General features: G+C 47.7%; 3 protein-coding genes across 3 annotated transcripts; 2 read left to right on the forward strand and 1 right to left on the reverse strand.

The window, feature by feature from the left end:
• Positions 1–3,415: 3,415 nt before the first annotated feature.
• UHO2_00259 (uncharacterized protein) lies at positions 3,416–4,198 on the forward strand (the record flags this gene model as incomplete). The annotated part of the gene is made up of 2 exons (XM_041556879.1): positions 3,416–3,576; positions 3,649–4,198. The coding sequence occupies 2 exons, from the start codon at positions 3,416–3,418 to the stop codon at positions 4,196–4,198; spliced, it is 711 nt and encodes a 236-aa protein (XP_041412813.1).
• Positions 4,199–9,566: 5,368 nt separating this feature from the next.
• On the reverse strand, positions 9,567–10,091 carry UHO2_00261 (uncharacterized protein; the record flags this gene model as incomplete). Its single annotated transcript, XM_041556880.1, has 1 exon — positions 9,567–10,091. One exon carries the CDS (start codon positions 10,089–10,091, stop codon positions 9,567–9,569), a length of 525 nt encoding a protein of 174 aa, XP_041412814.1.
• An 800-nt stretch (positions 10,092–10,891) lies between these two features.
• On the forward strand, positions 10,892–12,805 carry UHO2_00262 (uncharacterized protein; the record flags this gene model as incomplete). The annotated part of the gene is made up of 1 exon (XM_041556881.1): positions 10,892–12,805. One exon carries the CDS (start codon positions 10,892–10,894, stop codon positions 12,803–12,805), a length of 1,914 nt encoding a protein of 637 aa, XP_041412815.1.
• Between the last annotated feature and the right edge of the window lie 57 nt (positions 12,806–12,862).

The raw sequence follows: 12,862 nt of genomic DNA on the forward strand, positions 1-12,862 counted from the left end.
TGTCATTTTGAGCAGCGATCGGAGCAGTCCCCCTTACAGAGCAGGGGGCAACAAGGCTCAGGTCTGATGTCTTGCCCTCTCTTGTCAGAAGCTATCTTGGCCGCCTGTGTCTTCGTGGGGGCGTGCGCATGGAAACGGGCAGCGGCGGCGGCGGACGCTTCTCAACTTTTTTCCTTTCTTTTTTTTCTTTCTTTTTTTCTTTTCCTTCTGCATTTTCGTGCATTACATTTTTCTCACGCCAAACTTTGTGTGGGCATGAAACAAAATCTCTGCTTCACTTAGCCGCTACAATGTCTCGCCCCACTTAGATTACATCTTTAATTTTTCCAGGACAGCGTGGGGAAGAAGCTGTCAAAAAAGAAAAAGAAAAAGAAAAAGAAAAAGAAAAAGAAAAAAAACAAAAAAAGGAGAAATACAATATTTAATTGTTCAGCTCGGACATCACGCTGTAGAAACAGTCCATTGTGTCCACACCCTCATCCTTTGGCTGAGACTGACACGGCCATACACAGAGCAATCGCACTCAATGAACCCGATTCCATCGAAACTTTATCCAGCTTCATGGTCCTCACGATGTATTGAAGAGGTCTTACTTAATCTAAACAGGCGCAGCATGGAGTGGTGGCGCAGGTGCTTCTCCTGTACCAACACCTGTTCGTCCACAAGATGTGGCGCATCGCATCTCCTTGATTGACGCTGTGCCTGAGATTGCATTCTAGCATAGACACCAGACCATAAGAAGACGCAGGACTGAGCTTACTTGAGGAGGAAATACCGTGTGGATGCGTTGCCCCTTCAGTAATGCTGCAGTGTGATGTATGCACAAAGCCTACCCTCCGCGCCGCTTTCTCATTGCCCGGCCAGCATTTTCCGCCACTTTTCATGGCGACACAGAGACACGGGCAAGCAGAGCTCAGCAAGGGGGATCCCATTCGATGAGACTTTCTTTGCCCGTGCAACTGTCTTCTCGCCCTCTTCTCATCGCTACAGATGCTGTCAGGCAGATTGGAAGCGGTGATTGGTTGTCCAAAGCGGAATTCTCGCATGCCGATCAGAACTCAGGCACCAAACAGCTGCTGCTGTCAGATCGGACTCTGTTTGAGATCGACATGGGTCAATACTCTATCTGACTTTGGCTTCCCATGCAACCTTCTCATCTTGCCAATCATTCAGACGAAACACCTTCGCTTCTTAAAGGCTTTGGCAAGGAGGCAGTGCACGCTAACAGGGATCGGATAGAGTCGCCTCAGGAAGCGTGCATCTTGCTTGCTGTGCCAATAAGGGTTGGACGTGCTAAGTGCCCATGAAATTCGCTATCCTGATTCGAATGTTTCCGTCGGAGGGACGCCGCTTGTGATCCAAGTCCATCCGACTTACCAGTGTGAGCTAGGATGGAATCGCATCCGATCGTGCTCTTGGAACTCACTCTCGAACTAGATTCGGCTCTTCGCTAGGATCCAGCACCCTCGAAAGTGAAGCCGACGTGACACATGAGCGCTAATGCAAGCCAAGAGCTTTTGCTTCCAGAATCGATGTCAGGCTCATTGCTTCGGCCCGAATTCAGGCAGGGATTTGACCGAGCGCCTTTTCGCTGTGTGCCAACCACGCTGTTTACGTACAAAAGGGGCCACAGAAAAGGCGCCTAAAATTCGGAAATGGGTGCGCGTAATTTGGAAAATTGAAAGCTGTCACAAACGACAAAAGGGATCAGCGCCCGAGACCAAGACCTTCTTCAGCGTCGCTTTCAGCCTTCTTCCATTCGACACCCCGCTCTAAACTCCGAGCTTTTTTCAACACCCGTTCAACTTCATCCATTCCTCTGGCACTGCCTCCTCCATGGATCCCAAAAGCCGCCTGGTATTATCCCGCAAGCGACTCTGCCACGAGTTAGGCAATCTCACATTTCTCATGCTTCGGTCTCTGTTGCCGCGTGTGGTTCGTGTATCCGGCAGCCAGACATTGAATGGCTGAACCCTAACTTTAGTCGCTTACCGCCCTTTTTGCCTCTGGATCCATGGGAACGTGAGATGACATCTCACTCTTACAGCTCCTGTACGAAAGCAGCAGATCTCGATTGTCTGCTTGCACACTTCTGCCTCTGCCTCATTGGAAGCGCAAATATTTGGATGGAATCTGAACAAGCTGCTTAGCCGCTCTACGGAGCTGTCCTCTTTCGTCCATACCTCTCGCTTCTGTGCCTGAAAGCATCGTCATTGCGCCCCAACGCTTGCTGGCAGAGAAACAAAAGAGCGACATAAATCGGCATGGACTCAGATCAGACATGGTCTCAACACGATGACAACATGCAGGCATTCTTGACCTTGACACATTCCAGCTTTCATCGACTTTGCAGCGGAAAAGGGAGGAGTTTGAACGAGAGTACGACAAGGCGCACGAAGAAGAAACCTCTCTGTGTGGTATGTCGAAGAAAGTGGTTTGGAGGAGAGAGAGATTTCATAGCAAGGGGAAGCAAGTCGCATTCCCAAAGGGCAGCGACTCGCATCTCTCGCTTAGCCATTGTCCAGGCCTTCCTCCGTCCTCTCTAAATTAGCGCCTTTTGCAACACCGCACCCAGCGACTACACTTCAACTGTCAGCCCAATTCATGAAGAACCAACATGGATTCTTTTCATTTTTTATTTGATTTTTGTAATCAAATTTCTTCAAAAAATTCCATTTTTCCATTTTTCCATTTTTCCATTTTTCCATTTTTCCATTTTTCCATTTTTCCATTTTTCCAATTTTCCATTTTTCCAATTTTCCATTTTTCCAATTTTCCATTTTTCCAATTTTTCATTTTCTTTTTGTGACACACAGGCTAAGTCCGCTCACAACTCCGGCCATCTGCCATCTGCCAACCGACACTGACACTCTGCGCTCATCTCACTTTCTTCTTTTTAGCCAAAAATCCAACATTTGAATGATTAAATGAAAACAATATCTCGCTTCCTCTTTTTCTTGGCGTGGTTTCGAGTTGGCGGTTGTCACCTTGTCCGAAATGGCAAAAAAGAGTTGCCAGCCTGTCAACCAGTTGAAGATGCATCAGCATCTCAAGCAAGATGCACATGTCACGGCCGAGACACTGAGGTACAGGAGGCCCACTTAAGTGAGAAGCACAATGAGGTACATGATTGTTGTCATGGCAACAGCTCAGTGGTACCCAGTATCATAGCAACACTGGAGTATGAATGAAGTGACATGTCCTGCCTCAGATAGGACTAGAGCAGCAAATGGAGTATATATATGTGTTTGTCATTTAGGTTCACACTATGAAAACCAAGCATTACATAGAACACATGGCTGTGGTAAAGGGAGTCTGATTGTGACCCCAATAACACTGTATATTAATTGTTATCTTCAATTGATTAAGAGTCTGAAGAAGCTATCACTGAGCTAACCGAAACTCATCAACAACCATGGTAGAAGACACTGAAACGAGGACCAAAGGAAGCAGAAAAGGCAAGAACACCCAGGTTTGGGTCAACAATGATGCCATGAATGAGAATGAGCCAGAGGCCATCAACAATGAAGCTGATGAAGACACTGATTCCAACTCCAACTTTGATGATGGCAACAAGTGATATAACTTTTGCACCCTAGCAAAGCTCCTCGAACCTGTGCCAAAGCTCACATCATGCAGCTATTATAGCTGGAGCACTCACATGAAATCTTTCCTCCAATCCATGCCCCATGTGATGAAACATCTCGAGGGAATGTACAACAAGAAGCACCTGAAATGGAGCTGCTCCCTTGATGATGCTTTAATCAATGCCCTGCATGGAACAATTGACACTACCAGAGAATACAATGTAAATTACCTTGTTCTAGATGTAATCAAGGAGTACCTTACTTTCAATCAAGTATGGAGAAAGATCAAAAATGGTCTCATGAATGAAGCCACCAAGATGTCTCACAGACTTGCACTCATCTTGCAGCTCAATGATATAAAGATGTTTCACTCAGATGCCAGAAAGCTAATTCAAGAGATCTGGTCCATACAGACTGAAAGTAGCCTCCTTGGCAAACCATTCGCTGATGATACATTGTTCTCGGCCCTGCAGAAATGCATGATCCAGCATCCAGTGTATAAGGAGACAGTTGCCACCATTCATCAAATTGATTTCAACACCCTTGCCACTGCACTAAGCATCTGGCAGACTGCTGTCAAGAGCATCCCTGCACAAAAGATCAACCCCTGACAAGCCAGTGCTAGAACCACCAGCAATGACAATCAAAACAAATGGGCCAGAGAGACCAAAGCTGAAGCCAACAACAGCCATGCAAGCTCAAGGAATGCAGGCAGACCATGCCAAATCTGATGCTGGATCTGCAAGCAACTGGGACATGGTATTAGTCAATGCAACACCTCAGTCACCATTCCCAAAGACTCCCCCCTCGCTAAACCTAAATAGGAAGCATGGTGCTCCCTCACCCTCCCATTGAAATGGCAAGACCCCCCAAACACAAAAGAAACAGCTCATTGGATCTTGGACTCGGGGGTGAGTTATCATATGGTGAATGACTATAGCATGCTCATCCATCCAAGAACTTGCTGAAAGTGGATAATTACCACTGGAAGCAAGGTCTTGGAAGCAGCAGCTATAGGAGATGCAAGCATATCAACAGATTACAGGGAAATCTCCCTACAAAATGTATTATATGTGAAGCACCTTAATGTTAACCTTCTGTCAACGAATTCATTAATGGATGAAGGAGCACATGTGATATTGGACACAACCAGCAGTCAAATCTTCCTAACAAATGGCATGGCACTTAAGATTGCAAAGAATCACAAGCAAGGACTTTTGGAGTTCTGAGGTGACACATGGCAAGAAAGCACAATGGCCACATCAACACCATTGTTTGAAGGTGTTGATGAGGAGTTCGAGCATATTAAGAATGAGCTGAAAGTTTCAAAGCAACAACTATGGCATGAGCATCTCAGACACCCAGGAAGAGATAAAGCTAAGGCAATCATGAGCAAGTTAAAAGATAAGCATACCATGGAATTGGATCCAAACACTGCTCTGACATGTGAACAGTGCATATGATCCAAGAGCACAAGCACTCAGATGGGGCAAGGTAGCAGCAAAAGAGCCATAGGGCCCCTGGATCTTATCCACATCAATCTAATAATAGACTCATCCCATGTGACAGAGTACACATGCACATTGGTGCTGGTCAACAATCATAGCAAGTATGTGTATGCACAGCCATTGACACAAAAGAGTCATGCATTTATGCAACTCAAAAGGATTGTTTCATTCCTGGAGACACAGATGGATCGGAAGCTAAAAGTGATCCAATCCAATCAAGGAACTGAATGGAGAAGCAATGATGCATTAGAATGGTCGCTAGAAAAGGGCATAGAGTGGCAAACCACTGTAGGGTACAACAGCAAACAAAATGGATGGGTAGAGAGAATGAACAGGACCCTTGGAGAGAAGATGAGGACATTGCTAATGCAGAGGAGACTACCAAAGAAGTTCTGGCTGTACATGATCAGAGCTGCAGCATTCAAAATAAACCTCACTCTGAGTGTTGATAATGAGTTCCCTTATCAAGCAATGTTTGGCAAGCCACCAGAGTGAGCTTTAAGACTCCTATGAGTGTTTGGTTGTCTGGCATGGGTAAATGTACCCAAAGTCAAACAGGACAACAAGAAACTGGACCAGCAAGCCATTGCATCCATTTTCTTGGGATACAGTCTAGAGAGAAAGGGCTGGCTCTTCTACAGTCTGGACTATAATCTGAACATGTTCTGGAGCAATTCAGCAAAATTCATGGAATCAAAGTGCTGGTCAGACAGAACAGAGTGGCAACTGGTCAACACAAAGGCACCTCCAGTGATGATGACAGAAGAGAATCTTGAAGATCTAGGATATAACAAAGAAAATATATTTGACAAAACAGATGAAGGGCCACTACAAGAATACATGGATATGGAGACAGATTTGGAAGAAAGGTTAAGCAGAGGAATGGCAGAGGTGATGGAACAAGGATCAATCACCAAAACTCAGATTGACAGTGGATTCTTTGGACTTGTAGCAATGTGACTGGAATGGAGAAAGAACCTGGACCTGACCATACATGAAGCAATGAGTGGAGAAGACAGAAAGCACTGGGAGGAGGCCATGCAAAAGGAGCTGGATGGATTGGAAGCAATGGGCATGTGGGAGATCACCAACCTCCCAAAGGGTGCAAACACCATTGACATGTGTTGGGTACTCAAGATCAAAACTGATGCAAACCTCATGCCAACAAAGTTCAAAGCCTGGCTCATGGCATGAGGTTTCACCCAATGTGAGGGCATCAACTACACAGAGGTCTTCACACCAGTAGTGCCCATCCAATCCATTTGAGGGGTGATCACTGTTGCAGCAGTACAAGATTGGGAAATAGACTCTATTGACATAAAGCAAGCATACCTGAATTCCACTATACACCATGATGTATATCTCAAGCCCCCAGTAGGAATCAAAATACCACCCAGAAAAGTGTTGAAGGTAGTGAAAGGACTGTATGGTCTGAAACAATCAGGCCAAGAATGGAACATTGAGTTAGACTCACATCTCTGGATGATTGGATTTCATTGCATGCTGAGTGCACCATGCCTATACTCAAGAGGGACAGGTGACAAGATCACAATCATTACAGCATATGTGGATGACATGCTGATAACATCACCCAGTCATGATGAAGTAGACCACACTAAACAAGAGATCATGGACAAATGGGAAATGCAAGACAACAGAAGGATCAAAGAATTTCTGGGTATCAAGATCACATGTGATAGAAGACAGAGGAGGATATCTCTGGGTCTAACAGCATACATCAAAGTAATGGTGAACAAATGGTTAAGAGGAGCAAATGAGAAATCTTGGGTACCCATGCTGAGCATAGTGAATGTTGCTGGAGGTGAGAGATGTGAACCTCAGCGAGCAAAGAAGTATCAAGAGTTGGTTGGCCAACTATTATGGGTCTCCAACACAGCCTGACCAGATATTGCCTTTGCTGTTGGCATACTGTTGTGATATATGTTGATCCCAATCGACAGTGCATGGAAGGCAGCCATTCACATGGTAAAGTACCTGAACCAGACAAATGGATATCAGTTGCACTTAGGAGGGGAGACAAACAAGCACTTGGATACACTGGTAACAACATATACCAATGCAAACTGGGCATCTGACCCCACAAATGGATGAAGGAGCACCTCAGGGTTGATAACATATGTGTATGGATGTCCAGTGAGTTGGAAGTCTCACATTCAAAAATGTGTGGCATTGTCAGCAGTCAAAGCAGAGTTTGTTGCCACTTCTGAAGTGGTGCGAGAAGCATTGTTCTTCTCATATTTGCTCTGGGACTTGGAGATCACAGATGTTTGGCCCATGCTATACACAGATAGCCAGGGGTGCATACAGGTGAGTAAAGATCCAGCCAAACATTGGAAGTTAAAGCACATTGACACATGGTATCATTTTGTCATGGGCCTGGATGCTCAAGAAGCAGGAAGGGCCACTGGTTCATATGAAAGGAGCACAGGTATCGAAGATCTAGTCGATACCATTAGAGAGCATGGTCGTAGTGCAGTCTCCATGGAGACCATGGACTCCTATGGACTCACATGCAAAGGAGGACTGAGCCCATATGCGAGGAGGGGCAGGCACAGCCACGAGGAGGACCAAGCTCAAGGAGCATGCAGATGGTTACCACTCAGGGGGGCTCGAGAGACAAGAGTCAAAGGAACCATCACCGGTCAAAGGAGAAGGAGCAGTGTATAGGGAACCAGCAAGCAGGTCCTGAGGAGGAGGAGCAGTGTCAAAGGAGTCAACACCAGGTCCTGAGGAGGAGGAGCAGTGTCGAAGGAGCCGACACCACTCAGGAGGCACAGGGGTGCCAAACAAGCAGGATAGCAAGGAGGAGGAGCAGTGTCAAAGGAGTTGACACAGCTCAAGAGGCACAGGGGTGCCAAGCAAGCAGGATAGCAAGGAGGAGGAGCAGTGCTAGAGGGGCCCCTGAACAGTACTTGATGAAGAAGGTACTCTCTGGAGAGAGAGCAGGAGCAGCGTCGCTGGCGATGCTGTGAAGAGGTATATAACCATGCTTTCTCATCATCAAAGGTCGAGTGGATCCTCATCCACTCTACACACTCGCCATACAACTAGTCAATACTTTAGAAACATAAGTACTCATTAGTTTTCAGTCAGCATAAGTTGCAATCAATAGATTGCTCCTCATCATAGTGCATGTGTTGTATCACCACTACCTGACATCTGAAGGCGACCCATAGCAGGTCAGCGGTCCGGATATAGATAGAACCGAAGGCAGTAGTCCACTGCGGTCTGGGGATCACTTCAAGCATCAGTCAACACACTGGACACTCATGTTGACGCCACCAACCTTATGTCATGGGCCTAAATGCTCAGGAAGCAGGAGGGTCGCTGGTTCATATGGAAGAAGCACAGGTATCGAAGATCTAGTTGATACCAGTAGAGAGCATGGTCATAGTGCAGTCTCCATGGAGACCATGGACTCCTACAGACTCACATGCAAAGGAGGACCGAGCCATATGCGAGGAGGGCCAGGCACAGCCATGAGGAGGACCAAGCTCAAGGAGCAGGCACAGCCATGAGGAGGACCAAGCTCACGGAGCAGGCACAGCCACGAAGGGGACCAAGCTCAAGGAGCATGCAGATGGTTACCACTCAGGGGCTCGAGAGACAAGAGTCAAAGGGACTGTCACCGGTCAAAGGAGAAGGAGCAGTGTATAGGACACTAGCAGGCAGGTCCTGAGGAAGAGGAGCAGTGTCAAAGGAGTCGACACCAGGTTATGAGGAGGAGGAGCAGTGTCGAAGGAGTCGACACCACTCAAGAGGCACAGGGGTGCCAAGCAGGAGAGGCCCCTGAGCAGTACTCGATGAAGAAGGTACTCTCTGGAGAGAGAGCAGGAGCAGCATCGCTGGCGATGCTGTGAAGAGGTATATAACCATGCTTTCTCATCATCATAGGTTGAGTGGATCCTCATCCACTCTACTCACCATACAACTAGTCAATACTTTAGAAACATAAGTACTCATTAGTTACAGTCAGCATAGCAGCAATCTATCAAGGTTGCTCCTCATCATAGTGTGTGTGTTGTATCACCACTACCTGACATCTGTAGGCGCCCCATAGTAGGTTAGCAGTCCAGATATAGATAGAACCGAAGGCAGTAGTCCACTGTGGTCCGGGGATCACTTCAAGCATCAAGTCAACACACTGGACACTTGTGTTGATGCCACCAACCTTATCACCAATGTCATCAACCTCATCATCATTAACACTCACACCAGACCTTGGTGTCATCATAATCTACACATTGATATTGATTGTGCCGAGCTACCCCTGAACAGAGTGTCCACAGAGGTCAGCCGAAACCTATGATAGTATATACAACAAATGCCACCTGCTGTCATCATGCAACTTGATAGTTGCTGAACAACTAGCTCGTCGAGACCAACACTGAGACAATAGCTGTCACACAACTCGATAGTCACCAAGTATCTCGACAGACTGACCTGGGTTTCAGGTGCGAGACCCCTGACACAGGGCACTACTTTGAAGGATGGTGCATAGCTTGCCATCAAGAGCATGATCATACCTTTTGTCCCCAGGGGCCATGACACCATCAAGGTGCTTCATAGCTGCTGGACAGTTAGACAGGATCCCTCTGAAATGAGGATTCCAAGTGTACCAATTCTTGGTTGTTAGCTTGGGTGCCTCCTTGAGTGCATCGTGGGTGTGTGAGAGCCTTTGATGGAAATCAGAGCAGCAGGACAGTTTCTTGTATATATCAGAGTCTTTTGCTTTGTTGCATTTGGTGAGCTTGATGAGCATGCCTTTGAGCATTTCTGGGTTTAGGTTCAAGATGGTGTCAATGTGGTAGCATGTCTTGTCTCCAATGTTATCATCATCATTGGAGTCATATGGCGAAGGGGTCTCTGCACTGATCAGAATCTGCTTCTGCAGTGCAGTGGGGGCCCTTGATTCATTTGGTCCATCAGACAGGTTGCTGCTCTCAGCATTGGAGTCATGAGTCCATGGAGGCATATTGGATCAGCAGATTTGTCAAAGGTGGGCCCTTACTTTGGGCAGCAGATGCAGGTGAGGGTATGGGTTGGACAGCATGGTGAGGTGTGGCGAGGTCTGTCAGTGTTCAGTTGGTAGGGCTTCAGACTCTTAATCTGTTAAGGTACTTCACAGCATTTGGAGAATTGGAGCAAACAGCATAAAATTGTTAGCATTTGGCAGATGCTAGATACAGCAATACTATGAACATATATATACACTTTGCTATGAGTGTGTGAGGGTGAGGTACCACACATGACTGTGTGGTATGCTAAAGTGAGATGAGCTGGAATAGGGGCTGTTGGTGGGCAATGATGTGTGGTGATGGTGAATGAAGTTGGTGCATGTGTTAATGCATGAACGTGACCGCATGGTCATGTGATTTTACTCAGAAGTGAAACACGGTTTGGCTTTCGGTTTTCAGGCCGAATTCTCCCGTTCTCTCCCGAAAATTGAGAGCATTGTTAAGTTGCCTCTTTGCGAACAAAACCCGAGGACTGAGATGTTCGATATTGCGCGATCTCACAACGTCCCTTCTTGGCGGCATCGACGTTCCAGAAATACACAAATGCCTCCACTCGACGTGACAGGCCGAATCTTCTTGTCCAACCTCTAATCTTTCCTTGTAGGATCTTCCAGTTCTTCTCCTCCTCACCATCACGCAAGGCACCAAGCTTCAGAGCTAGCGATCGGCGGTCACAATGTCGCCTTGACCGCAGCAGCCCTCTCACGGCATTCAGCGTTCCACTAGCCAAAGCCGATCAGGTGACCAGACTTCACTGATGCTGTCTCTCAGCCGAACATGGATCGGCGTAGTCGTCGCAGTGGCAGGCAACGTTACGATCAGTCTTGCACTCAATTGTCAGAAGCTTGCCCATACTCGTCTTCAAAAAAGCCACCAGGAATCGCAAAGCCAAGACGATAACCATAACAACAGCTCCAGCGAAGATGCAGTAGCCAAGCCTCACCAACCCAACTCGCACGAGACACAATCGAACGGCCACGCTGGAGAAGATCAGCAAGTCTCAAACTCACGCAGCTCAGGCGGCAACAACAACAATGGCATGGACACAGAATTCCTTCATTCCAAGCTATGGTGGTTGGGGCTGGCGTTGATGACTATCGGCGAAGCCGGAAACTTCATTTCATACGGTTTTGCGCCCGCATCGCTTGTCGCTCCGCTCGGCGCAGTAGCTTTGCTCTCCAACGTTATTATTTCACCTATACTGCTTAGAGAGAGATTTCGACCGTCAGACATTGGTGGAATTCTGCTAGCTATCATCGGAGCAGTGACCGTCGTTTTTTCCTCTAAGCAAAACGATGTTCGTGTCGGCCCCTCACAGCTTTTGCTCGCCATCAAGCGGCTAGAGTTCCTCATCTACACCGCTATCTCGGTATCCTCTGGCGCATTGCTCGCTTTCCTCTCCACCACCTCTCTTGGCGATAGCTGGGTGCTCATCGATGTTGGGACATGTGCGATCTTTGGCGGGTTTACCGTGCTCTCCACTAAAGGAATCTCGTCGCTTATTTCAGGTGGTAAGCCTATTGAAGCGCTCAAATTTCCCATCACCTACGGCTTGTTGTTGGTGCTAGCAGCAACTGCGGTAGTCCAAATTACTTACCTCAACAGGGCATTACAAAGGTTCGATAGCAGGGAGGTGATCCCGACGCAGTTTGTGTTCTTTACAATCTCAGCGATTGTGGGGAGTGCGATCTTATACAGGGATTTCGAGAATATGGACGCTCATAGGTTGATTAATTTCTTGTTTGGTTGTTTGACGACGTTTGCTGGTGTATTCGTGCTCACTTGGCGTCGTGGAGAGTCAGGAGAGGGCTTGGATCAGCACGCATTGGCGGAAGAAGGTGAAGCAGAGGAAGAAGAAGATGTCGAAGAGGAAACAGAAGTAGAAGAAGAAGAGCCACTCCTCTCACACTCATGGCATGGGATTGAACCATCAACCAAGCCTCGACCACGTCATTTGAAAGCGCTATTCGAGCAATCGCCCAGCTCTGCACTTCGCGTGCCCCCATCCCAACCCTCCTCCTCTAGGCCACGATCACGTACAAATTCCCCTCACAAAGCCACCTCCCGTCTCTCCGGGTCATTCGATCGTCCTTGTTCCACCCATCTTTCCCGCTCAGCCAGCAATCAACCCAACGCTGGCCTGCTATCAAACTCGGGTCAGCGCACGCCAAAATTGAGCCTTATGTCAATGGACCGCCCGACAGGTCTCTCCCCCGGCCACTACCTCCTCCTGGCGACACCTCCGCCAAATTTCACCTTGAACCCCGTCGCACCAGTCCAAAGCACATCGGCACAGAGAAGCGCACTGAGTAGAGGCATGCAACCGCAATACGGAGCAGTGGGGAACAAGAGCGGTCCTAGTGCCTTTCTCCCTTTCCCTGTTACTATGGCGCCTGGGCCTGGTAGGAGGGGTCAAGGTATACAGCAGGCGATCGGAAGCGTGGGAGGGTCAATGGTGGGAGGAGCAGATGGGGAAGGAGCAGAGGGGGAAGGGGAAGTAATAGCGGCGACGTCATCAGCTACAGCAGCAGAAACGATTCTGACTCCAGTGGCGGAAACAAACGGCGTTGGAGCGAGCAGGGAAGAATTGCCGAATAGGTTGGTGCAACAGATGACTCCCAGTAGGAGCTCCAGCACTTTTGCTTCCGGAAGCAATGCCGCTCCGCCATAGACTTACTCCTTGTGAAGCTCAGATTGATGCTTCCTCTTCAATAGACATGGATTACAC

This window comes from Ustilago hordei (genome assembly GCF_900519145.1).
Source record: "Ustilago hordei strain Uho2 genome assembly, contig: UHO2_contig_01, whole genome shotgun sequence".
NCBI lineage: Eukaryota > Fungi > Basidiomycota > Ustilaginomycetes > Ustilaginales > Ustilaginaceae > Ustilago > Ustilago hordei.